At 38.2% G+C, this 27,262-nt stretch overlaps 3 protein-coding genes across 8 annotated transcripts in view; 2 read left to right on the top strand and 1 right to left on the bottom strand.

Moving 5' to 3' along the window:
• Positions 1-10,426, top strand: part of srpk2 (SRSF protein kinase 2) — a 64,416-nt gene extending 53,990 nt beyond the window's left edge. For 3 of the 4 annotated variants that reach the window (XM_024281240.1, XM_036212282.1, XM_036212280.1), the window contains 5 exons: positions 478-578; positions 1,280-1,387; positions 1,459-1,528; positions 4,080-4,172; positions 8,630-10,426. In XM_024281240.1, coding sequence (XP_024137008.1) covers positions 478-578; positions 1,280-1,387; positions 1,459-1,528; positions 4,080-4,172; positions 8,630-8,814 — 557 coding nt within the window. In that variant the 3' untranslated portion in view covers positions 8,815-10,426. Of the gene's footprint in view, positions 1-477; positions 579-1,279; positions 1,388-1,458; positions 1,529-3,730; positions 3,824-4,079; positions 4,173-8,629 lie in introns of all 4 variants that reach the window. The other variant, XM_036212281.1, reaches the window with a different exon arrangement.
• Positions 10,427-10,481: 55 nt separating this feature from the next.
• Positions 10,482-15,736, bottom strand: adck2 (aarF domain containing kinase 2). Its single transcript, XM_024281244.2, has 8 exons — positions 14,489-15,736; positions 14,264-14,410; positions 13,246-13,374; positions 13,066-13,161; positions 12,706-12,984; positions 12,464-12,592; positions 11,513-11,566; positions 10,482-10,936 (listed from the first exon to the last, which is right to left on the bottom strand). The coding sequence occupies exons 1-8, from the start codon at positions 15,347-15,349 to the stop codon at positions 10,796-10,798; spliced, it is 1,836 nt and encodes a 611-aa protein (XP_024137012.1). The 5' UTR covers positions 15,350-15,736; the 3' UTR covers positions 10,482-10,795.
• Positions 15,737-20,571: 4,835 nt separating this feature from the next.
• si:dkey-82f1.1 (DENN domain-containing protein 2A) overlaps positions 20,572-27,262 on the top strand; it is a 43,644-nt gene continuing 36,953 nt past the window's right edge. For all 3 annotated transcript variants that reach the window (XM_024281236.2, XM_024281235.2, XM_024281233.2), the window contains exon 1: positions 20,572-20,998. The gene's annotated coding sequence lies outside the window, so the exon portion shown is untranslated. The remainder of the gene's footprint in view (positions 20,999-27,262) is intronic.

Below are 27,262 nucleotides of genomic sequence, written 5' to 3'. Positions count from 1 at the left end.
GAAAAACGGTTTAAAATAATATATTAAGTTTATATTGGAATTATATTTGCCTCTTTATTTTATATTGTTTTAAATCTGCAATTCAATGTTGTACATTTGTCTAAAAATGAAAGACCATAGGATCAGCAGAGTGGAGTTGAATCTTTTCCCATAACAATTTATTTGCATGCTGATAAGAATTTTGTAGAACTAAGTCGAGATTAAATTTAGACTTAAAGCGAGTTTACTGATCGTATCATCCCGTTTTGCTTTTCTCCTCCATATATCGGCTTATCATCTCCCCCGATTGTCATTCCTGATTCAGCATCAGTTCCTTGGAGCTTCTGTTAATCAGTTTACTCTCATCCTCCTAACAGCTTCGGAAGTAGATTCTGCTTGATTGATTTAAATAAAATCTCTTCAGAGTTCATTTTGTGTTTGTGCTGTGTAACGAAACACTTTAATATTCTGTAAACTCTTTCCTCTGCCCACCTTCAGTCAGGGCCCGGGCTGCAGACCTCCTGATTAACCCTCTAGACCCCCAAAACGCCGACTCCATCAGAGTCAAAATCGCTGACCTTGGAAACGCCTGCTGGGTGGTAAGATGATTTAAACCATGATTTTATTTTTAAAGTGTATTTTCAGTGTTATTTATTATGTATCTGCTGTTTTTAATAGAGCTATAGTAACAAGGTAATTTAATCTTTGTGGGATCGATAAAGTTTTATCAAATTCTGTTCTATTCTAAATACTTTGCACAAGAGTTAAGTGTTTTTTCAGACAGTATTAAAAAAATGTCTGTAAACATTTCCAATAAACTACAATGTAAAAAAAAATCAACACAACATTTACAATTTAGTAAAAAATACATATATATTTTTTAGATTAAGTAGATAAATATTTTTTTTTTCCAGTTATAGATTTTAATGGCATCACATATGCCAGACTGAAGTAAATGTGAACAATGGAAACAAGGTTTTTGCTCAGTTTGCCGTTTTTTTTTCTTTTTTCTGAGTTTTTCCCATTGAAAGTTGTTTTCTTTATGATCCCTCTAAATGAATCCTAAATGGAAGTGGACTCTATTTAACTACACACCACCAGAGAATCAAAAACTCACAGATGCTAGAAACAAATAACCATAGTTATCCTCAAATTAAAAAAAAAACGTTGAAACTCTCAGACTCAGATCAGCAGCAACAACGATCCCTGTCTCAAATAAGTCATTGGGGATAATATGATTAAAATTGTAATTCCTACCATATTTGATTACCAACATAAATCTTCCTCCTCTGATCAAAAGCATAAGCACTTCACTGAGGACATCCAGACGAGGCAGTACCGCTCCATCGAGGTCCTGATTGGAGCAGGTTACAGCACTCCTGCTGACATCTGGAGTACCGCCTGTATGGTGAGGAAGGCTGATCAGGTGAACCGTACACTGAGAAGAATTGCTGTTTTACTGTTTGTTTGTTTGTTTAGGCCTTTGAGCTGGCCACAGGAGATTACCTGTTTGAGCCTCATTCTGGAGAGGATTACTCCCGGGATGAAGGTGAGGATTGAAATCTTTGTCTCCTACATCCTATAGATCCATATTCATGCTGTGATTCAGATGTTCCTCTGAGTGTGAAAGCACAGAAACACTCATCTGGGCTTTATATGAACTGAATGTGAGTCGGGTTTTCTCCATTGTTTACAATTTTTTTTTTTTTTGTCGCATTTTTTAATGTAAATTTTAAAAAATGCATTAATAATAAGTCCCAAGAAAGCAAACAACACATACCTTTTTTTGTTTAATTTTAAGACTCACTCTGATCATATTTTGATTTATTCAAAAGTGTTCCCAATGGTCTTTTAATTATCATTAATATATATATATTATTTTAATAGCTCTGTTGTTTTCTGGGACAGTTTCTGCAGAACAACAGTAGTTCATGATACATTCACCTCTGAGTTGTGGGTGGGACCGTTCGCCTAGAGCAACCCCGCCCCCACTTCCCATGCCCAACTGTTAACATGTTCTCCTCACAACCCCAGCCTAACATTTTGTTTCTATGAAATGTCTTGGGTGAGTGTAACTTTTACCTCCTGACCAGGACTCCCTTGGAAAAGAGATCAGTGGATCTCAATGGGATTTTTTTCCTGGTAAAATGATTAAATAAATATTTTTTTTAAATGGCGAGCAAATTCAGAGTTATCCAGCTGTACAATTTTGAGTCAAATCTGATCTTTTTCCAACTGCATTTTTACCTCTACTCCTGATTCACATCAATTTGAATAAAGAAATACTCAGAAATGGAATTTTAATCATTTTTTTTAATACATGTCTTCCATCTTCCAAAAAAATGGCACAACATGTTAAAGACACCAAAACACATTTTGTCATCAGAGTGAGTCTTTCATCTTCTAAGTTTCCCATTTTTGTCATTGCTAATAAAGTTTTTTTTTATTTTGGGTTTGAAGAATATTTTATAAAATTACTCTCAAAAATTTCACATTTTCTTTTTTTCATGTATTAAACAATGGAGAAAAAACTGAAATGATGAAAAAAAAAACTTGTTATAAATGTAATAAAAAAATGTTTTCTCAGTGGAGTATGGAGAGAAAATAGACTCACCCCGATTAATGCGTGCGTAATTCTTGATTTGTAACTCATACAATACATTTTGTGCACATGAACAGAAAATATGATATTCAAAAACATAAAATACAATTTACACATGCAAAACTTAAAATTATAAACAGCTTGAAATTAACTACACACACAATTTTAAAAAAAGAATGTTTCACCAGATAATATTCACAATCTAAGCTCGAAGCAGCTGAAAAGAAAACCGACGACCCAACATTCTATCAGTGTATAAACGCTTCACTTACACACAAATCTTAGAGACGTGAAAAGAGTCTCACATCAGGTTTGTGTGTAAATGCGGTTTTGTGAGTCTGTCAACGATTTGTGTCATTTTTAAAGATTTGTGCGCTCATTTAGTTTCAAGCTGTTGTGATTTTAAGTTGTGCATGTGTAAATTGTATTCTGTTTTTTATTTCAGAATGTTGTACTTATGCACATAATATACTGTATAAATTACAAATTTAAAATTACACACGCACAAATCCAAAGTTACACATAAAACAAGAATTATTAACATACAAATTGGGGTGAGACTGTTTTCTCTCCATAGTCGAGTCAGTCGAGTCCCCCTCTCCCAAAGTCCTCCTATCTGCTGCTGTTGGTCCTGACCTTTAACTCTGCAGCTGTGCCTCCACTCATCTCCACTCCTCATTTAAACACAGCAGAAAGATATTTTGTGAGCACATGAATGTAATGCAGAAGAATTTCATTTCTTATTTTTATTTTGTTTTTTGCATGTTTTTAAAGTTATCAAACTGATTACTTTTGTCCTCTTAAATGACAGAATTCCCCTTATCTGTCGCCATTAAAGTCCCACTGACTGAACTTTATTGGCGCGTAGCTTTTTTATTTTTTTGTCTCACCTGTGCTGTGGAGGCACAGTTTAACAGTTTCACGTCTTCTGTGACTTTCTCAATTTTTCTCTTTTCTCTTCCCTCCTATTGTTCCCCCCTTTTCCATTTTGTCCTTGTATTCCTGACATTTTCTTTCTTAACATCATTTATTCGTTTTTATACTTCCCCTGTGTGGCTGTACCTTTCTTTCTGGTTTTATTATTCCTCCTCCTCCTTTTGGCACCTTTTCTATCCTCCCCTTCTCCCCTCAATCCCCTTTCCTCCGTAGACCACATAGCCCACATCATAGAGCTGCTGGGAAGTATTCCGAGGCACTTTGCTCTCTCTGGAAAATATTCCCGGGAGTTCTTCAACAGAAGAGGTAGCGCTGGCCAGAGAACTGGTGGGACTGGTGCACACAGACGCCGAACAGGGACAAAAATGGACAAAGCCTAATTCTTTCAGAATGTTTTAGTTTAGTCAAAAATGTGACCAAAAACAAACACGTCCATGCCGTTCCTCGAGGCAGCAGTGTGTGCCAGTACCGTGCAGCCCAGTGTACGTGTGTGTTCATGTGTGTGCATGCTGTAATGCTGAACCGTGCCTGTTCCCTTTGTGACGTATGTAATGGTGGGCAGACCACATCGCTCTGATCACGGAGCTCCTCGGGAAGGTCCCGCGCAAAGTGATCGCTGCCGGGAAGTTCAGCCGAGAGTTTTTCTCCAAGAAAGGTAAACGGCTTAGCGGTTGTTGGTTGGTTAGCTGTGGTGGTGTGGGCCTCAACCAGGAACTGTACAAGCCCCGGTCTGATAGTCTTTATGTGGAAAGATCTCACACTTTGTTGTGTGGGAACAAAACCCCCAACAACAATTCATGAAGAGACGAGGAGCTACAAGTAAGTTTACAATCAGTGTTAGCATTTGTACCTGTGTTTGTATCGATGGGTTCTCCAACCTCTAGAACCACGCGCATGGAAAGGGTTTTGTTGCACAATGGTTTTGTGAAACAAAGGTTTTCAGGTGTTGCTGAGTTTCTGTGGGTTTGTGGAAGTTCATGAAATCGATGCAGTGGAATGACTGAAGCTGCAAAAGGTTTTGCCGGCAAATCCGAAGGTAAAATAAAACCAAATGCGCTCAGGTAATGCCATTTTCAGGTAACTGGCTCGGAAAAGAGCTCAGGTGCGCAAATGACCACCTAGTTTCCTGCGTAAAACAGTGTGTTTCTCTTGTGTACCAGATACTTTTTCATACGTACCAGTTGGTTTCTTGATTGAACCAGATACTATCTTGTAAACACCCGTTAATTTCTTGTACACAATAGTTAGTTTTTCGTACGCACCAGATACATTCTTGTGCGCACCAGTTAATTTCTTGTGTGCACCAGATACAGATACTTTCTCGTAAACACCATTTAATATCCTGCACACACTAGTTGGTTTCTTGTGTGCTTTAGTTTCTTGTACACACCAGATACATTCTTGTAAACACCAGATACATTCTTGTAAACACCAGTTCATTTCTAGTCCGCACCTGTACGTTCCTTGTGTGCGCTAGTTAGTTACTCGTGTGCACCAGATACTTTCTCATGCACACCACTTCGTTTCTTGTACGCACCAGGTACTTTCTCGTAACACCATTTATTTTTTTGTACTAACCAGTTACTTTCTTATACGCACCAATTAGTTTCTCCTGTGTACCAGATACTTTCCTGTATGCACCAGATACTTTCTTGTAAACACCAGATACTTTCTCATGTGCTTCAGTTAGTTTTTCGGACGCACCAGATACTTTCTTGTAAACACCAGATACTTTCTCATGCGCACCATTAAGTTTCTTGTATGCACCAGGTACTTTTGTAAACGCCAGTTATTTTTTTGTACAAACCAGATTCTTTCTCACACGCACCAGTTAGTTACTTGTGTGTACCAGATACTTTTTTATACACACCAGTTAGTTTCAAACAAACAAACTGGTGCCTATTAGAAACCAGCACTAATTCTTTTTATTTCAGTCACTTTAGGGGCAAATGAGCATAGCCAAAAATATTTTAAAAATTAGATAAAAAAATAGAAACAAATAAAAATGTGACCAAGTTCGATCGATGCGCTCTCCACGGTTAAATGACAAACTAGAGGCCAAAACAGTGAAGAGAAAAAGGAGTCTTGTTGTTTTCTTTATGGTCTCCACCTCTGTTTTAAGGAGCTAACTGTGTCGTCGTAAACATTAGTAACTCAAGCTAATGCTATTAGCAGTAGAAGTTGATAGAAATGCTAACAGCATTAGCAAAAAGAACTTCTAGGCTATGTCCAAATTCTCTCTCTACTCTCTAACTACTAAAAACTACACAGTTTGGTACTCTCTAGTCCTCTGGATTTTAAAAGGGATTTGGACAAAAATTGTTCAAAGAATGCATTGTGGTCTATTTTCCTAAATCTAGTGAACATCGATGCACACTGGTTTTGGAATTGTAGAATCAGACAACACTACTCTGTGATGGCTGCACTGTATAGTAGTATAGTAGTGAGTAGTGAAGGCATTTGGACATAGCCTTAATTGTTGGTGTGGTTTTACATATTTGGTGAACAGAAAGGAGTAATACAGTAAAGGCTAAATTTTAAACATGCTTCTTTACTATATGTATAAACTCATGTAATGCTGCGGTTGCTCTGTAACTCCTGTTTGGCCCTAGAGAGGTATGAGCCCGATAAAGCTGATAACTGCTGCACTCTCCTTTCTGTTCGTTTCTTCTTCACGAGATCTGAATATCCTGCCTTTGATGTCTCAATCCGAGGTCTGAGTCCACGCTTCGTGTCTCCGTGTTCTGCCTTTTATCTGGTTTTGCCGCGTTAATCTAGACCCACTTTCCAGCTCCGTCTCTGGGGTCTTTACTGTCTGCTCAGAGGCTGTGTTCTGCTGAAAAACACTTCTTGTCACCGTGTTTCCCTCCTGAGCATGAGATTTTTTTGAATCAAACACGTAGAAATTTAGATTAAGTCTATACTGACTTTTAGGATCACATTTGTGAAAAAAAACTACAATAATCTCTTGATCAAATTGAGGCAAATCTTGCTCCCATCCCCCATCTTGTGCAGAGGAAAGGGGTTACCATGGCAGCCACATTTTTAAACTGGACGTCATAAAAGAGTTTGTCTTCTCAGTCAAATCAAAACTTGCAGCAACACTTTTTCCTTTTATCTTAGATAAACGTTGTTTTGTCACTGTTGTGCTTGCAGCAGAGTTTCTGCCAGTTCCCACTGTTACAGTAAAGCACAGAAAAAGGAGGTAAAAGTGTAGCAGCCATTTCTCAGACTTTGCTGAGTCATGGTCAACAGGGGTCTCTGTATGGATTTATTGAAGTGCCGTACATGAAAATTCTCCGTAAAAAGTGAATTATTTGATCGATTGACAAAAGTTCTGTCATTTGTTATATTTAAAAATATTGTGTTTCAATCCAATTACATTCTTAAGTTGAGTAAACATCAATTCAAATGTTTAATTTGTCAAAAACTAATAATTTTAAATGTAAATAATTACAAAACTTTTGTCAATTGATCCAATGTTTTACTTTTTTTCCACTGTATTTTAAAGATTTTTTTTTTTAAAGTGTGTTTCTCATAAAATGTTCTGCTACGCCAAAAGTCAAACCTGTTTAAATCATGGCGTAAATGTTAATATTATTATAGATGTTTTAAAGTGAATTGCTGATGTCAGATACTTTAGATTCCAAAACCAAATGAAGACACTCTGAAGCAATTTAAAGTCCTACTCCCTTCATTTTTGGATTCTTGTAAACTCGTTCCCGTTGGTTTTTTATTATTATTATTATTATAATTGAGCAGTTTTTAGCCAAAATCCAAAAACTTGTTTCAGTTTCAAGAAAAAGTATGTGAACCCTTTGAGATTATTTGGATTTTGGTGTGATTTGTCATCAAATATTTTCTGGTCATCATCTAATTCACATCATGATAAGCTCTGCATGTTTTACCGTGGACACAAAGGCTCTTAGAGATACTTTTGTAAGCCTTTCCAGCTTAATGCAACTCAACAATTCTTGATTCTGAGAGTTCTTTTGTGCGAGACATGGTTCACATCAGGCAATGTTTCTTGAAACTCAACCCTGGTGTGTGCTTTAATAAGACAGAGCAGGTTAAACCAACACATCCTCTCATCACACTGATTGGATTCCAGGTTGGTTGATTCCTACTTTCAATTAGCTCTTGGAGTTCACATATTTTTCCCACCCTCCACTTTGAATGTTTGCACATTTTGTTCCATAAAAGCATAAAAACTTGCATTGTTTGTGTTGAATTAGACATGTTAATCTGATTATGTCACTTAGGTGATGATCAGAAAAATGTTTTAGACAAATTCATTCAGAAATCCAAGTAATCCCAAAGGGTTCACATACTTGTTCTTGGAACTTTAGTTTCTGCAGAAGTTCATCAGAAATTCACCTAGAAATTCCCTCTCAGACGAGGAAAACAAAGACGTATGTGGATTTAGTTGATGCATCAGAATGGAAGGGAGCTTCTGGGTTGCCGTAGTAACTTCTACATCACATAAGCTTTTTCCAACAGTATTTTTGCATCTGATAATGATTCATAACATTCAACTAAAATACTCAGAAATGTAGTTTTAAGCTTTATTTCCTTTATATATGTCCTCCGCAATGAGAAAAATGCTACAAAAACTTAAAAAAAAAATATTCATCAGAAAGGGTCTTTAGAAATGCTGTCATGGATTGCCTTATACCTGCTTTACCTGTAACCATAGAAACAACACCTATTTGTGTGTATTTTCATTGTTATTTTAAGCTAAAAACGGTTGAAACTATATATTTAGTTCTCACTACAGCTGTTCTATATGTGCAGTTTTTCATGTATGTGCATGAATGTTTGTTGAATTAAATAAAGCTTTGTGTGAGCTAAAATTCAGACCTGAAGAATAAGACTGCTGGCATTTTGGTTTTCTCATGATCACTTTATTCAGTTCAACATTCATAATGGAAAAATATCAAATGTGCCTTATTATTTACAGGCTCATCAACTGTATTTATCATAGTTTTTTGTGTTTTCTTCCCTTTAAATCATTTGAAAATGAGTCAAACTGAGAGCCAGCAGTCTTGTTTTTCACTTCCAGTCATCTCTGTCGTCCTCACTGACTCTGCTCCGTCTGACCCCGCCCCTCAGGTGACCTGCGGCACATTACCAAGCTGAAGCCGTGGTCGCTGTTTGACGTCCTGGTGGAGAAGTACGGCTGGTCGCCTGAAGACGCGGGCCAATTCACTCAATTCCTCCTGCCCATGCTGGAGATGGTTCCTGAGAAGAGAGCCTCGGCCAGCGAATGCCTCAACCACGCCTGGCTCAGCTCCTAGCTAAACAAACACCAAGGCTGATCCTTCACCCTCTCCCTCGTGTCCCGAACGTCACCCTCTGGTGTTAGCCCTTGGATTGGCAGAGGCGCCCAAAGTCCTAATCCACTCTTCCATTAAAGCTCCCTCCTCGTTTTTGCATCTTCTTCCCTGAAAGGAATGTAAGAGAAGGCCGTGAGGGACACCGCAGCACAAGGTCGGATCTTCCTCCAAGACGGAAGGGGTCGAGGACGTCGCATCCGTCGGTCTTTAACACTGTTTGGATTCAGTCACTACTCATTAACTGCTTTTTGTTTTTTTCCGATAATGTGATAAAGAAATCCAAAAAAAAACAAAAAAAAGCACCGACGGTCCAGAGCTTAAATCTTCCAAGACTCACCGGGGACCTCAACGACAGGATGATTTGATGTGAGAATGTGTGCTCAACATCTGCCTATGTAGTAACTTCTTCTTTCCAGCCAGCGCCCCCTCCTGATATATTCAAGTTTACACCCTAACTTCTTCCTTCTCGCTACATCCCATCCCACAAGAAAATCTGACATTGGCGCTGGTGTGGGTCGCCACGGGAACCAGTGCGGAACAAACGGCTCCAGTTCAGTGGGTACAGAGAGACACTTCGTCTCTGAGGCCGATCACTTTTCGGACATTCCTAGAATTGTGTTGGGATATGTTGATGCCACATTCCAGGATCTCCACATTCCTACATCTTCTGCCTTCATTCCTGACGTTGGTTCCCCAAAACTGTTTTTTTTTTACCCCCATTTCTACCTTGGCACGTTTTAATTGATCGGTACCGACTCCCCCTACTCCCCAGAGGGCCGGTCACATGGAGGTTGCACTTGTATTTGTAAAAGTCCTTCAGGGATTTGAAATCTTTGTACATAGAACTTGGCAACACAGGTAAGCGACCACGAAGGAGCATCGTTCCCCAGAAAACCAAGGAAAAAAAATAAAATAAAAACAGGTCATTGTGTAGCGAGGTGGCGGTGAGGACTGAAAATGCTCAGACTGTGCCACCCGGTGGCGACAACGGAGAACTGCATTGCTGCTGTGAGTGCCAACGCTCCGAGGCATTCCACTACCTACCCACCCGACCGGTCACAAACACACCACGATTAGTCCTGTTGCCTATTTTCGCAATAAATGAAGAAAAAAAGAAGAAATATAAGTAAATGGTGAGATATTTTTAAAAACTATTTAATTAATTAAATATAGGGAAGAAAAAAAAAACAACTTTTCTCTGGTTGTTGTGACCGTGGCAGAAAATCGTCTTATACTGAGGTGATTGTGTTTGTCTATTAGAGATGTTTTTATTCCTTTCCTCAATGCTATTATTATTATTATTATGATTATTTTTGAACACAGTGGTCACCTCTCCCCTCCCTGCTTACTTGAACAGTGCTGCTTCGTCTGAGCTCCTAAAGGTAATTTGGGGGGGGTTTGCAATAAAGGGTTTTCTTGTTTTTGTTTTTTTTTTGTTAGTTTTTTCTTTTTGCACCAAACTCTCCTGATCTCACTCGTTCAGCCATGCTGACTGTTCTTCCTGATGACATTGACAGAACTGTGTCTTGTATGTTTTTCATTGACAGATTTAATAAAATTGTAAATTAATGGATCTTTGGCCGTTCATATGAACTACTCTGGAATGAAGAGAAAAGCACAGACAATCGTTTTGTATTTTTTAATTGATATGAACAATTTAGTACTGTGCAGTCACAAATAAAAACGTAGAACTTTCTAAAACATTAAAGTCATAAATAATGCAGAGATTAATATGATTAAAATGATTGATTTCAGTATCATCTCTTTTTTATGTCACTATAGACATAGATCTCTACAAAACATGAGTCAAACTCATGAAGAATTCTCATTTTTAAAACATAATGAGGTCTCTTGAAGAATGGACGCGACATCCTGTCGATTCTGGTGGAATACCTCGTCGTCTTGGGTGTGGGTTCATCTAACGCCGTCTGATCCCTGTGTTTCACAGCAGCGCGGCACAGTTCTTCAGCAGCAGGGGTTTGGCCAAATCCAGGATGTCCAAGTTGGGGTCGAGTGACCTGCCCAGACCCTCCAGCACCATGATGGCAAACACGATGGAGGCGAAGTTGCTCTCCAGCTTCACCTTAGGAAGAAAACATTTTAGGAAGATCTGAGTGAGTTTACTCAATAGTCAACGTTTAGGCTGATCTTGTAATCTATTCAAAGTTAACAATAGTTTTAGATTTTGCAACGTTTGCACGTTTTCTGGCAGGACCATCAATCTTTTTATTTTATGGAGGATGACCGTGGTATTTTTATGTGTGTTGGATCTCAGATCAGACCACACATTGTGTTTCCTATAAAATAAATTATATTTATGGAAACGTTTATACCTTGGACAATGGTAACAAGCTAGCATAGCATCTCTAGCCTATATAAATAGTGTTGGAAAAGATGATGCAGAAGAAGATTAGATGAAAGTGGATAATTTGCAATAGTGACACCTAAAGGGAGCAGCTGATCGTCAAAAACGGCAAATATTGACATTGGAGAGGTTTAGAAAGTTACTCCTTCAAGTCATTCATCTCCCTAATTTCCAAGCACAGATTACTAATTTACTTTTCTGGATGCTGCCATTTCAATATAGTTGAACACAAAGACAGTTTTATAAAATGTATTCTATTCTAAGAGAATACCAATAAACCTGGTGGAGTTTCACCTTGTGTTTGATGAGAAGACCAAAGACTCTGGAGAGTAAGTCGGCCACTTGAATCTACAAAACCAAAAAAAGGAGACTGAGCAATGAGCAGACACGTTTACTGATCACAAAATCAGTCAGCAAAAAGCTGGGTTCTGGCTGTCAAAGCATCTGACTGCTTCAAAAGTTAGAAATATTTACACCGTTGAATGATAACAAGCCTGAAGGTGTTTGATTCACATGCTCAACTCAACATAAACATGAACAAGAATAAACCTTTCATTTAAATCTTAGCAGAACACAGAGGATATTAAAGTGCCAATATTTCCCTTTAGATGTTACTGTCAGCAACATCAATGTCAATTTACATCTAGTAATCTGGACATTACTCATGGTGTCCCTCAGGGCTCTGTGTTAGGACCACAGTTCTTATGTTTATTATTGACATATTTAATGTATCTAAATTATTCAAACTTGTATTGTTTGGAGATGACACAAATGTATTTTATAGTGATGGCAACAATTCTAATCTTAGTCTTATCAATAAAGAACTAGAATGACTGAATAGCAATACATTTTCCTGAATATAAATAAAACAAAAACAGTTAAATTAAATTATCAATGGTTCATAATTTCAGCTAATTTTGTGTGGATGACAAAAATTAGGAATAGTCTGAGGTTTGAACAAAAACTGTTAAATTATATAAAAGAATATGACAATACATATAAATGTTAGTTACTATTAATAATAATGTTCATAATAATTAACATGAATATGATTGTTAAACTATATTTATTACCTTACCTTGTGCATAAAAGTATAGCTTATATATATATATATATATATATATATATATATATTTTTTTTTTTGACATTTTATTACTATTATCATCTATAAGTTTGCATCATATAGATTGTAGTCTAGCTATTAACATGAGTGAAACAAATGTAATCAAAGTGTACAAAGACACCTTTCCCAGAGCGAGCGTGTTGCTGAGGGCGTGATCCACCAGCTCCGCCATCTCCTTTTTGAACAGCGGCACATCCTGGCATTCGCTGGCTCTGGCGTGATGCAAGATCAGCTCTGCCACTTGCTCACCCTGAAGAGTTTCAAGTCATTTTTTTAATTTGTACAATATAACAAATCTATATTCTCGATAAGACTTGATGATGCTTCAAGTATTTTCCCCAGGACGGGTCTCTGCGTTCTCACCTGACGCAGCACCACAGCCGTGAAGACGGCCTTGAAGTTGGCCAGGTCGTGGTCGCTCAGCTGGGCCACAATGCCGGCGTCCAGCAGCACCAGCTGGAGCGGGCACGGGTCAGGTCTGACGCTGACCACCACCGTGTCCAGGAGGTCTGTGAGAGTGGTCTTCCCGTGGTGTTCTCCAGAGAGGCCAGAACCGTCGCTGGAAGCGGTGAGAGGCGCCCGACACTGGACCAGGATGTTGCCCGGATGGAGATCGCCGTGGACAAAGTTATCAACAAAAATCTGGAAGAAGAGACGTGCTGTTAGGACAAAAAAACTATGTTTTAGTGGCGATGTTTTAAAGGATCAGTGGTTGTGATGCACCATCTTCAGCAGCGTGTCCACTCCCATTCTGGCTATTCTCTGCTTCACCTCCTTCGGAACATCCGAGCTCAGATATTTGGAAATCGGCTCACTTTCCTAGGAAAGAAAAACACTCGTATTACTAACAAACAAAAGAGACCAATCTCATCAGTCAGTGTGTTAAAGTTGAGGTGCACTTACTTCAAAGGTTTCCACCAGGATGTTTCTGGTGACAAACGGCCGTAACGGAGTCGGGAACTTGACATGGTCGACGTCTCGAAAGTTCTCCAGGAAATGCTCGATGTTTTTGGCCTCACAACGTAGATCAATCTGACAGTAAAAGTGAATAACGCTTTTTTTTAAGTATCTCCAACTATCATTTCTATAAAACAAAAGGTGCTACATCCAAACATATAGATTCCCTACAACTATTAACAGATTCTTATAAACGGCTACATAACAAGATTCTCTCTAAACTTTACAAGGAGCTACAGAAACATGTTAATACTTAAAAATGGGAGCTAAATTTTGAGTTGACAAGAAGTGACTGGCTTACATTGAGTGAAACACATTATTCACAAATTGTAAATAAATTTCAAGTTAAAACAAGTCTTGTTGGGCAGCCTAATGCCAATCCGTCTCACTGTGGTCCTGCAGAAAACTACAGAGGTACTGAAAAACAATGAAAATTTTTATGGGTTATTCCATCGATAAGACCTCAAAATATTTCTATTGTCTGGAAATATGGATGAAAAAAAGGACTGATACCTCTGCGGGTATCTGGCTGAAATGTGACCCCCTAAGTTGAGAAAAAAATATTGTATTTGGAAAAATTGACTTTGGTTCTGTAAATTAAAAGGAAATTTGTTTTCAAAATTTTGGACAAAAAGACCTTCAAGCTAAGGGAGTATCCACATATATTTTAATACCTTCAACTGTACAGTCCCACATCCTTTCTTTTGGTTTTGGCTCATCTTATTTTTTAATATTTGTTAAGTGTTTTTTACTGTTTATCTTATACTGTGTACGCGTTCAATGTACAAAACATATATGTCACACAAATAAAAATAGAGTTATAAGAAAACAATGTATTTACATTAACTTTAGTGCTTAAGATCATCCAAAAAAAGAATTGTATCATCAGTTCTCAAAGTTTGACCCTTTTCTGAAGCCTGTGACCTTGATTTGTGTGTTGAGCTAAAATGTTAAACTGAAGTACCTGTTTGGTCATGAGTTTCTCAAACTCCTGCACGACTTCACACATGCTGAGCCACTTCAGTCCCGGCAGGCACTGAATGAGCCAACTTGCTGATTTCATCAGCAGCAGGTCGATCTCCACCTGCCTCCTGACACCTGGATGGACCACCTGTTCATCAAGAAAAAAGGGATTTACACTCAGACATCATTCAGACTTAACAGATAGAATTATCATTCCATGACTGACTTTGATCGCCACCGGCATCAGGCGCTCCTTCTCTGTGCTGCTGTCTTCGTGCAGCTCATCAGAAACATTTGCTTCCTCGTTGCCCTTCCAGACTTTTTGCAGTGTTCCCACCATGCCTCCCAATCCCGGGATCTCCCAGGCACCCAGCAAGTCTTCCTTCTCCATCTCGTCCACCAGAGACTGGAAGGCCGGATCCTCCACCTGGTCCACTCGGGCCCAGCCTCTGTACACCTGGGCCACGCATCCCGAGCCCACGGGCTCTTTGCTCTCGAACACCAGCACCCGTCTCCAGTTCTCTCCGAAGGCTCTCCGGAGACACTGCTTGGTGTGGGCCCACGAGTGAGGGCGCACTTTCACGTGGAGCCTGGAGAAGCGTTCACAGAACTCCGGCGGGAAGATGTCCCGCCTGGTGCTGGCCCACTGGCCCAGCTTGATGAAGGTTGGTCCAGAGGTCTCTGTCACCCACAGCAGAGCATCAAGCCAGCGGTCAGCGCAGCGAGAGGAGAGCAGAGTCAGAGGAGAAAAGAGGAGGAGAGGACCAAACTTCAGGAGGAGGATCAAAGCCCGGAGACTGAGGCGCAGGAAGAAGATCAGTTTGTGGACTTGGACTTTAGCTAAAGACTTCCGGTCAGGCACCAATGAGGGCAGAGCTGCCTCCTGACAGCTGGCTGCACATGAAGCACCGACTGCACCCCAACATACCAGTGTCACTTTGGGGATGTGAGCTAAAATCTGCCCTCCTTTAACCGGAAGTGCACCTGGACTCTGCACAGCACTGATCCTGCAGAAGCGGCCAGCATGGAGGAGCGACGACCTCAGGCTGAGGACCGCTCTCCCCCCAAAGCTCATCATAGCCATCATGCTGTTTGCTGTTCACCCGTGTTCTCCTCTTATCTCGGCTTTCGTAGCATTGCTGCGTCGAGGCAGGACGGAACCGAACGAGCCGCGGGGGGTTCCATGGGAGACGCAGCTGTCAGACGCCGGGTTTTTCCTTCTTCAGCAGACATTTGAACATGGAGGAGATGTTTACGGTTCCACACATTCCCACCGTCAAAACGACTCACTGCGACATCCAGCGGCGTTGGTTTCATCTATATCCGAGACTGTGGGGTTTATGCTTCTCCCTCTGCGGACAAACAGAGGAATTTCACGCTCCAGTTGACGGTACAGTCCAGTTTAAACGACCATTCATTTCCACGGAGAAAAAAACAGAATACTGAAGTGACCACTTCCTTCCGGTTACGGACATTCGAGGTCACGTGATAGGAAAGGAAAGATAAAGATTGTTTTTTTTTTATTACTTTAAGTATTATTATTAAGCTAGAAACAAATGTTTGAACACGAATCTTTTTATTTCATTTCTTTGGAGAATATTATTTATTTTTTATAAATAAAAACGTAAAATTCTAAGTTTCCTTCGTAACAGAGCATGCGCACTCTTACCGCATTTAACGATTTTTTAAAACTTTATTTATAAACAATTTAAGCAACAAAAGTGTGAATGCCAAGTGGGCACAAACAAAACAAATGTATAAGGACCTTAAATATAGCTAAAGTGCTGAAGCATTAAAGAAATACTTGAGCTGCAAAGTAAAAAAAAAAAAAAGATATAAAAATCTTTTTTTTTAAGTTACTTTAAATGCTTTTTTCATTTCTTTAATGACTTTACCATATTGCATTAATATATCCAAAACATGTTCAAAATTTGGTTTGGAGTTTGACTATTTACTTTTATAACTATTGGTAACTAAAAATAAAGTACCGGTCCATGTTGGCATTAAAGCATCCCAAAAATATGTATTTATCTGAAAGTTTGATTGTTTTTTCAGTTTTCTGACTTATATGATTTTCGTCTTCAGTCAAAAATATATTTGTGAAGTGAAAAAGCTAAAATCTCTTTCTATTAACACATGTTTTAAAAATTCATGGGAAATCAGATGCAAAAAAAATACGTAGTTCATGTACTCCTTTATTTTGGCTAAATATTACATACACAAATGTAACTTTGCTAACAAAAACCTAAGTTTTATGTTTTTCCCAAAGATAAGATACTCTACATTAAAAATTTTAAATCCTGCACTAGCTGAAAAGCTATTAAAACATTTTAGGTGTAACTTCTAATTTTTCAGTATTGTTTTTTTTTTCTCCAATCTCTCGGCAAGTTCAATAATCTCAACCGATTAGAACTATTGGTATGGAGAGTCAAGAAAAAATATTGTGTAATGTTGGTTAACATGAAAACTCTTGGAAAACTCCCACGAAAAAGGGAGTAGTGAGTTGAAAAGTCTTTATCTTAAAAAAAAAACGTCTTCTGTAAAATATATAGACATATATTGTTTGGACATAATGTCTCATGCTTATTTATTTATTCATTAAATATATAGAAAAATATGTGGGTTTTATTAAAGTAATATGTTGCTGAACTGTGATAGGCCATCTCAACACACACAAAGTTTATATATGTGTATATTTATCTTATTGACCAAAACTACAAGCAAAAAAAAAAAAAATCTTGTTGCGTCTGTGTGTAGAAAGCAGGATTTGTCCGCTTTCTAATTATGGAAGAAGAAACTGGAAATATATTTTGCAAACCATGATGTAATCTCTGATTTTCACCACTGTGTGGCGCACTTTTGAAGTCAGGGAAATGTTTTGCCATCAAATTCACCTGTGAAATGAACTATTTTGAGTCTGTGTTGGCATCTTATTTGTCTTAATTGTCAATGAATTGCATTGTGCATTGCACTTCTTTACATTAACCCTTGAGTCAGCCACAGATCCAACTTTATAGGATCGACCTGGTTGCTTCAAACTTTGTCAAAGGATGTCAGTCAAAAGGAAGTTGTTTTTTTTTTAGGATAGCGAGTGTTGTGTCACAAGACAGTTCTTTTGCACATTTGCACAAGAAAGCATAATATAATGCATGATATAAGGATTACAGTATATGCACTGTGGAAACAAAAATGTGACAGTAAAAGTTCAGGTGCTGCATCATATTAAACAAAGGCAAAAAAAATAATGTGGTGTAAACTGTAGTGAACAATCACAAATTTTACAGTTAAGCCATTGAGTTTTATCTTTTTCAAAGTAAAAGATAATGGAACTGTTGTGGACCAGTTTAAAAAAAGTTAAATAGGTCTTTCGTTAAAGAGAAAGTAAGAACTCAAAGGTAACATGTATGTGTGAATATTAATATAATAAAAAAAATACAACTTTCTAGATTTTTCCTGCAAAAAAAGGTACATTTTAGGCTTGTTCCCTTTTTTTTTCCTAATACTTTTTCAAAGCTTTCACGATACATTGGAGCTGCAGTCCGCTCAATGACGGATCGTTTGCTGTGTATTAGTGCCTTGAAATATGCCTGCCCAGAGCGCAGAAAAGTGTTTATCTGGCCCTGACCACGAGGGACTGGGAACACGTTGGAGCCTTGTTCCCAGTCACAGTGTGAGACCCCTAGAAAGTGGGCTCCGTGCACTCCCAGGATCCCAGCTGTAGGCCGCACAGAAGACTCTGCAACACAATGGGCCCAGAGAAACGCCAAACAGATGTTACAAGCCTCCACCTCCTACCCTTCTCCCTTTTCTGCCATTCATGAGCAAGCCAGCTGTTTGTGAGCGCTCTTGCATCTCAAAGGCAGGGTCAGGCTTCAGCCTCAGAGGTCAGTGGAGAAGGTGTTCTGTTCAAGTGAACCTGTCGAATACTTTGTAAAGATCCCTCTGGGAATTGATGATGAGATGCAACCTTGATGTGGATGTTTTGTTACTGTTCTAAACGAAATTGTGTTGGTGATGTGACCTGTTTGTTGCTATTTGGTACAGCATTTGCATCATGAGTTTAGCTTGTTACCAGATTTGTAAGAAAATGAATTGATAATAAGAGTTTTCAATTCTGTTAAATTCAATTTAAGATCACAATGCATAGTAAGAAAGCAAAGTTAATCCGATTAGCACATAACCATTCAAACTGTAAACATTACATTACATTATTCATTTAAAAGCCTACAAATTGACACAAAATTAAATGTTTTTATTGATTTTTTTAAAAACTCTTTAATAAAATCAACAGAAAAATTCTATATAATTTTTATGATATCATATATTATATTATATATGATATTAATTATGATATGTTGGCTGATTTCTTTTTATTATTTTTGCTCACAACAATGTTAGTTTAACATGCAAAAATATTGACATGAGTGTTCAGAAAAAAAAGCACCTTATTTAGCCACTGTCTCAAATTTCATACATTTTTTTACATTTGTAAATAATTATTATCAACAAAGAAATTTTCCTTTCTTTCAAAACAGCAATAGTCATTAAAAATGAATGACAATAGATGAGTTATTCTCACCATAAAGTAAAAAAAAATTAGCTAAACTTTTTCCCGCTAAAAGTGCTTTTGAGATTTCATGGGTGCAGCCATTTTGAAATGAGCAGAAAAAGCACTTCTACTGCCCCCAGTGGAGTGATGATGAACTACAGGGCAGAAAACATGGACCAAACATTGACTGTATAAGTACGTACTTTCTCATAATCATTTACGTATTTTAAGGTATAAATTTACGAGATTTAAAGTCATAAATTTGCAAGTATAAATCTAATTAGTAAAATAGTCATAAATTTAGCCTTTGACATTTAAAGTCATAAATGTACGAGTTTATTCTTGTAATTTAAGAGTTACGAGTTTTCTCTAGTGAATTAAAGTTGTAAATTTACAAGATTTAGGGTAGTACATTTAAGAGATTTAATGTCGTCAATTCTCAACGTTAAATTTGGTAAATTCATGACTTTAAAACACTAATTTTATAAGAAAAAAGCCTATGATGTTACAGTCATAAATATACTCAATTCTTGTAATTTAACTGTTACGACCTTTTTCTCATAAATGTACATGTTTTAAAGTTTAAATTTACGAGATTTAGTTATAAATTTACAAGATTTAAAGTTGTAAATATGCAACTTTAAATCTCGTAAATTGATTACTTTAAGACACGTTAATTTTACGAGAAAGAATTCATAAATTTGGCCCATGACATTTAAAATCATAAATATGTGACTTAATTCTCGTAATTTAACAGTTATATCTTTTTTCTCCTGAACTGACTAGTTTTAAAGTTGAATATTTAAAGGCGTGTATATGGAACTTTAAATCTTGTAAATTGACAACTGTAAATAATGAAAATTTACGAGAAGAAAGTCATACATTTAGTCTAATTCAACAGTTATAAGTTTTTTTTTCGGACATTGTCGTAAATTAAAACAAAAAATTGTGTATACGTCATTATACACTTGGACATGTTTTCTTGAAAAAAGATTTTTTTGATACTAAAAAACTTTCTTAATAAGATTTTTTTTTGTAAAACAAAAAATTGGCATTTTTCTTGAAGCAATACTTTCTTAAGACTCTTTTTTTTTGCAGTGTGTGTGGTTTCAATCTGTAATGGAAACATCAGACTGTCCTTTTCTCAGACACTTTTTGGATTTTTAATGCTTTTGTTATGAAAATATCAAAGAAGTTATTTATTTTTATGTATTTATGGATTCTTCTTTACACTCCCAGCATGAATTCCTGCATCTTCAGTTTGTTTTCCTGCTCTACCATTATAACCATTGACACATCATGCTGCCCTGGCTCTGATTTCTCCTTATCCTATAGGAGAGAACAGTAATGAACTCCATCAACGTTGAGTTAAAGTCTCAGAGTTTAATTAAACTCAGAAGTTGATCGATTTTGTTGCAGCTGTTCAGTCACATCTGGAGCCATAAAGAAACTCCAGAACAGACAGAGTGGATGATCGCGTTGTCCCAGCGTTAGGAAAACACATCTGCACTTCTTCATGATTAGCTCCCAAAGGAGGCCAGTATTTATGTATTCAGATGAACTCAACATTGCTCTTTCCTGCCCCCCTACCACCATTTTTCCCCCCCTAAGCAGGACATTTGGTTTCCCCGGCAACCAGGGCTCCAATCGCCTAGCCAGCTGCAGATTAGTTCTGCAGTGGGGGGTTTAAAGTGGGAGGTGGGGAGGTGGAAAATGGAGAAGGAGGAGAGTAAAAAGGAAGAAGGAAGGGAGGAGGGGGGAGGCTCCAGGGGAAGGAGGGGTGGGAAAAGTTGGGAGACGGGAAGAGGAATGAGTGTCAGTGGGAGATAGAAGTTTGTGTGAGAGGAGCAGAGGAGAAGGAGCCGTAAACAGTCCCAAGGCTGCAGGGAAGGACAAGGATTTTCCCAACTCCGTGACTTTTTCCAACTTCTTTTTTTTGTGTGTGAGACTGTGTGTGTGCACTTGGAGCCGCACTCCGGGTCTTGGTGGGAGGTACTGACAGGAGCAATGCAAAAGCAGAGAAATCCGAGGCAGGGGTAGGGAGACAGAGAGCCGGAGAGGGGAAGTGGGAGCCAACTCTGAAGAAAAGGAGCCATGCAAGAGGATTCTGTCTTCTGCCGGGTCAGGTTTCACAAAATGAGAAACCACACTGAGAGCACTTCATCAGGGCTCACCCCGCTCAGACAGGTACGCTTTTTTACTGACTTTAACAACATTTTTGCACGTTTTCCTCAGATAGCAGAAATGTAAAAAAGCTTTAAGTTTTCACACATTTCCATTGCCAAATTACATCCTTGAGGATGAGTGTTTTCTATAGATCTTCATTCATAGGGCCCATCTGAGCCAAAGCCTCATCAGAAAACTCCTCTGCAGCTCACTGGGCTGCCTGTGCACACGTGAGCACACGCACAAGCTTAACGGCTGTCATTCCAAACTGGCTGGAGAGCCGCAGAGTGAAAATCCGGAGGGCAGGATGAGTGCGATGGCTGGGAACAAAGGCAGCTCTTCATGCGTTGCCTGTATTGTTGTGAGAGGGCAGTCAGGGGTGGAAACCTCCTCAGCTCAGCCTCAGGTGGCCCCGAAAAGTCATAGAGGGTCTGTTCCAAAGATATAAAAGTGTTTAAGATGTTGATTTAAGTTTTTTATCAGAGTGATCAGGAAGAGCTATCACCTTTGGCCTGGATGTGAATGAAGAAATGAATGAGGGATTTAGTACTCGACCAAAACATGATCATGAATACAAACTAAATATATACATTAGCAAGTAGAACATCCTGAAAAAGCATCATCACAATAATCTAAAAGGTCAGTTCGTTAAAGCCACTCTGAGGAAAATTGTGGTTTTATCAAGTTCTTTGCTGATGATAAAGCTCAAAAAAAGCTTCAAATTGCATTTCTGAGTTTTTCTTTATTCATTTTTTTGTAAATCAGGAGCAGATGAACAAATGTAGTTTTATAAATATCGTATTTGTGATGTAGAAAATACACTAGCTGGACCCTAAGGTCCCTGCTCTGCTCCATTCTGATGCATCCACTTGGAGACGGTCAGATTCATGTACGTCTTTGTTTTCTCTGAGCTGACATCTGGCTCAAAGCTGTACAGCTCCAATATTGCTCGCCAATTTTGTTGCACCAAAAATATTAGGTTAGGCAGTGCGGGGCTGTAAGCTAGCTGAAGAGACTAAACAAAGGGATGGTGGGATATCAGTGGAGGCTAACTTCTAGTGTTAGGTTGTGGGTGTGAGGGGCTGTAAGCTAGCGGGAGAGCATGTAATAGATAGATGGATGCTGGGAAGAAGGGGCAGGGTTACTCTGCGTCAAGAGTCCCACCCTCAACTCAGAGGTGAATTTCTAATGAACTACTGCCGCTCTGCAGAAACTATTTACTAAAAAGCGACACTTTAAAGAACTTTTAAGAACTTTGGTTCTTTACCAGCTAACACATTTGATTGAAGCTGATACATAATAAGTATGACAGTAAAACACCAAGAAAAATGATATAATTTTCTATATTAGTTCAAAGTTCCTAAAGTTTAGCTCTGCTGCAACCATTGTCCTGAAGAAATTATATATGATTGAATTGAACAAACTTGACTGCAGCGGCAGCAGCTTTGCAACATAGTTATTGTTGCAAACTTGAACCTTTAATGAGTGTAAAACTCCCTTGTGTCTGTCTTTTGTTTGACCCTGTTTACCTAAAAGGGTAACGCTGACAGGGGACTTAACTGAGCTCAGGTACAACTAAAAAACCTGTGTACATAAGTTAGTGTTTACATACGTTAGCTTCAGCGGCAAAAAGTACACACAGTGTACCAGAAGTTTATTTTATCACCAATACTTGAATATAAGTACAGAAAATGTACTAACAACCATATATGTGACTGAATACTTATTCATACTTAACTGGAACTTAACTAGAACTTTACAGTAACTAGAAGTTTACAGTATACTGCCTCCTTTTTAATTTTTCAGTTTTTTTAGACTATTAGCTAATTTTTCAGCTACATGCTAGCTGTTTTGGCTAACTTAGGCTTCAGTTTTTTAGGCTAGTTTGGTTTTTAGCTAATATTTTAGCCAACAATCAACTTCAGCATTTTCAACTATCAGCTTCAGCGTTGTTTTAGTTACCAATTTCAGCATCTTCATCTATCAGCACTAGCATCTTCAGCGACCACATTTAGCTTACAGCATTCACACTATCGCAGGTAATGCTAAGTATCTAGTTTACAGTATACTTCCTCCTTTTTAGTATAGACTAAGTACCCTTATAGGACACGTAAATAAAATACTTTTTTGCTAAGTGACAAGCTGGAGTGTTAGGGGAGATAGTATGTGCTGGTTAGAAAAAAACATGTAATTTTGAATTTGATTTTAATAAAGTTTTTGTTCCTGATTTTGTCAGCAGAATTTTGACTGATTTACTTATTTATTTCCAATTTTAGCACAGTTTTCCCTCTGACTCATGAGTCTGAGGATGTAACATGAACACACTAACATTGTATACTGAATCAAAAGCGTGTTCGTTTTACTACAATAATGTAAGAAAAATGATCAAACGACAAAGTTAATTTTAGTGAAACCACTAAAGTTTTCATTCAAAACTGACTGTTTCATGAGAATTATTACTAATCTTTAGACCCATTATTGATCTGTTCTCACTCATAATGACTGATGAGGCCTGACCTGGTGCATTGATGCGTCTAAACTGTATCTGTCCTCCCGTGTGAAGTTCTTTCTGTGCTGTTGTGTTCTGCTCAGACAATCTGACAGGAGGTCTGAAAGGAGCTATCTTCTGACAGGCTCTCTGCAGGGCAGCCTGCAGCTCAAAGACCCCATCAAACCCGCCCCCCCACCACCACCACCCCAAAAACTGTTGCCACAGAGACGTATTCGAAAAGCATGTGTTCCAAAGTTAAAGAATTTTGTTTTCAAGTTTGATTTGTTTTAAAACTCTCTTTTAACAGGCCCAAATGCATCCTAGCCACCCTCCCATTAGACTCAAAGACATCCATATAAATGTGAATAACGCACACCATCACATAGTCGTTATCCACCTTTTTTCCATTGTGTTTGTTATCCACTGGGACACATGTCCATAGTGCAGCCTGTTCCCCATAAGCTGTTATTCAGTTTCAAACTTTTGCTTTGAAGGAAGATTAAAATGTAATTTGACTAAGACTCAGATACAATCAGACCTTCTGTACCTGTATCAACCATCCATCTACTTTGTAATCTGAGCTAGAAACTTTAGCAGCTTCTTTGGTGGACAAATCGCATTCAATCCCAATTCAGATTTTTCAACAAAACACAAGCAGGTATCTGGAGAAAACCTCATGCATTCATCAAGAACACATGCAGACTCCACACGGACGGCAGGGAACACCTACAACAGTGTCGGTCACAGCACCACCCATGTATCTGCTTGACAACTTCGCATGAATTTGTACAAAAGCACAACCTCTACTGCAGGTATCAGGTCTTTCTTTGCTGATCAAAATTAAGGGCAAAATATTTGTTGTATTCCATGTTTTTGTTATCATAAAATATGTGTTTCTTTCTCTCTCTTTTTTTTTTAAATGATATATATTTTTTTAAAAGTAATGCCATTTAAAAATAAAAACACAAACATGTAGCCAAGTAGATCTTCTTTTCACTGAGAAAATAAAGGTTTTCCCATAAAATCCCAGTTTTAGTTGCTAGTTTTTGCACAAACGTGCATCACTAATTTTTGTTTTCCAAAACTCAACACATTTTTTTTTTAATTTCTGTTAGTTACTTTGACCCAAAATGAAGAAAGGTTTGAAATGCCGTAGTAATAACAGGATAAGTTTGTGTCCTGCTGTTATAGGAGCCATCTTCAGTGCAGGATCTCCTGCAGGTTAGTCTAGGAAGTGGGGCGTCACACCTACACCTACAGTGTGATGACAGGGTGTGGACTCGGACGATTATCATGGGAAACAGTGCTGATCGTCCAAAACCTCGGTGTAGCTGACGCTGCACTGTTATAGCTTAGTACCACTGGCAGTCTGAGATTGCACACAGATATAAATAAAAAAACAAATGCAACAAGCACAGATTTAAATAAAAACAGTGGTGAATGTCTATTATAAAGATAAAGCTCTTCACATATACACAAAACTGACATTTGAATAACTTTATTTCTACCAAACTCATTGATTTAGGTAGGCTGCAATAAGATACCAATGTAAAAAAAAAACATTTATATTTGCAAAAGATTTAAGATTTATTTGTTTTCACTCTTGTGTCATTTCTGTTTCCACTCCATCAGAGCGAGAAGAACGCTGTTTACCTGCCAATTAAAGGAATCTACTTCATAAATCAATGAAACAATGACATATGAGGAGGTTCATTCCAGCTTAACAACTTAATGAGCAGATGCTGCAGACTCATCGCAGACGCAGATGCTTTGATTATACCGAATCATATTTAAACGCTATCTTGCTAAGCTCTGGAGAAGGGAAAGTAGTAGTTTCTCTCTGTCTGCAGGGTTACGGACTGACTGCACAGCTGTGCTGTTTTCCTCTTTTGGTGGAGGTATCATCATTAATGCATGAGGTTTTTGTTTTATAATAAATGTTAGTTTAGAATTGGGTAAAAAGGTGTAGCTTAAAGTTTTATATTTTATGCTAACAGCATTCAAATTTACAATATTTTCAGCACTACAAGGCACACTTAAAAGCCCCAATCAAAAAAATAAACATTTTGGAGCTCCTTATATATGGATTACTTCTTTTTGTGTTTAGTGATGTTGAAGTGATTTTGAGAGGAACCCGGCGCTCTGTCTAAACATTTGGTTGGTTGTTATTCTGAATATGCTAAAGTGGCTAACCTGTAGCGGACTGTCTACATGTATTTACATTTTATGTGGTACTAACAAGTTTGGGAGCTAGCAAAGTCAAAATAATGTTTGTTTTAACTGTATCAGTCTGTTTTTTCTGTTGCAAACAAGGTTGGGAGTTACAGATATTGTAAATATGCTAGCACGGCTAATGCTTCTAATGTGGCTAATATGTGGCATGTTACAAATTAGCTCTAGAGCACTGTGAATGCAGTTAATAAAGTCTGAAGGATTTTTTTTTGTCATTTACTGCACCTTATGGTTTGTTGTGTAATTTATGACAAAAATAAGAAACATATTTCTTGTAGAAGCAGTAGAAGGGCTTTTCCTGATCATTTCAAAATGGCTGCCTCCATTGAATGTTGTAAACCTTTTTGGCGGGAAAATTAAGCTTTTAAACATTTTAAACATTTTATAGTTATAGTAACTCATCTATTCTTATTATTTTTTTTAATGACTACTTGCTGTATAAAAAGAATGCTAAATTTGTTGACAATACAATACAGATACACCATGTTAAAAATGTGTGGATCAAATTTGAGACGGTGGGTAAATGAGGAAATAATGATCACTCATGTTAATACTTTTGCATCTTAAGCTAACATTTTGAACAAAAACTTACCAAATTACCTATCATCATTCATACTATCTAAACCTCATTAACACCTGAGGCGTCGCCAGTGACACTCAAACACAAAATCTTCAACGTTCTGTAGCTTTTCAGCCGTTAACACAATCAACGTAATCCCAGCAGATTCTGCCGCTCTTCTCCTTTAGAATCAAAAGAACATAAACACTGGAGCTCCGGAGTTAAAAAAAAAGATATTGACAACTTTTTTATGTAGATTTCATCAAACGGTTTAGAAAACATCTTAACTACTCCTAAATGTTGAATTTTATGTCAGTTATTTGATGTACTGAGCTTTACATGGTTCATCTCCTTTTTATTATTTGTGTTTTGGTTTTTATCGCATGGCTGTCCCTGCCTCACAGATGTCATTCACAGGGTGTGGGGAGGTCAAAACTGTCAGCTCTGACTTTTGAGTTTACACTCCGGAAGAGCCCTTTCCCAAGCTCTCGCCTCGCTCGGCTCCCCAGAGGACAGAGGGGTGAATTATGAAAATCTGTTTCTGTGCAGGCATTCAGAGGAGCAGGAATGGGATGGCGGGAGAGCTTTTGTGGGAAATCTCAAGTGTAATTTTAAAGTAAGAAATGAGGAGGAGGGTGAGGACGGAGGGGGGAGAGAGGATTTTGGCATTGGAGCACAACATTAGAGACTGTGGCTTTAGAGCAGAAATGTGATGTGGGGCCCAGAGGATAATGTTTTTTTGTGCAGAGGAGGCCAGGTTACTGTTGAGAAGAGCTGCAGATCCAGTTGGTGCACGTTCAGTTTGGCTGAGTGGGAGATGTACAGTCAAGCTCAAAAGTCCTGCACTTTATGTCACCACAGCATGATATATGATAACTGAAGATGCTGCTCTCCTTTGGGAATCTCCTCTTTTGAAGATGGGGGAGGGAGACTCTTTAAGGTGTAGGGCAGGGGTCCCCAAACTGTGGCCCGCCTTTGGCCTGGCCCCCACACACCATCAAAA

The sequence above is a fragment of the Oryzias melastigma genome, linkage group LG6 (genome assembly GCF_002922805.2).
Source record: "Oryzias melastigma strain HK-1 linkage group LG6, ASM292280v2, whole genome shotgun sequence".
Taxonomy (NCBI): Eukaryota; Metazoa; Chordata; class Actinopteri; order Beloniformes; family Adrianichthyidae; genus Oryzias; species Oryzias melastigma.
The sequence above is the reverse complement of the archived record's forward strand: the minus strand, read 5'-3'. Positions and strand labels throughout refer to the sequence as shown.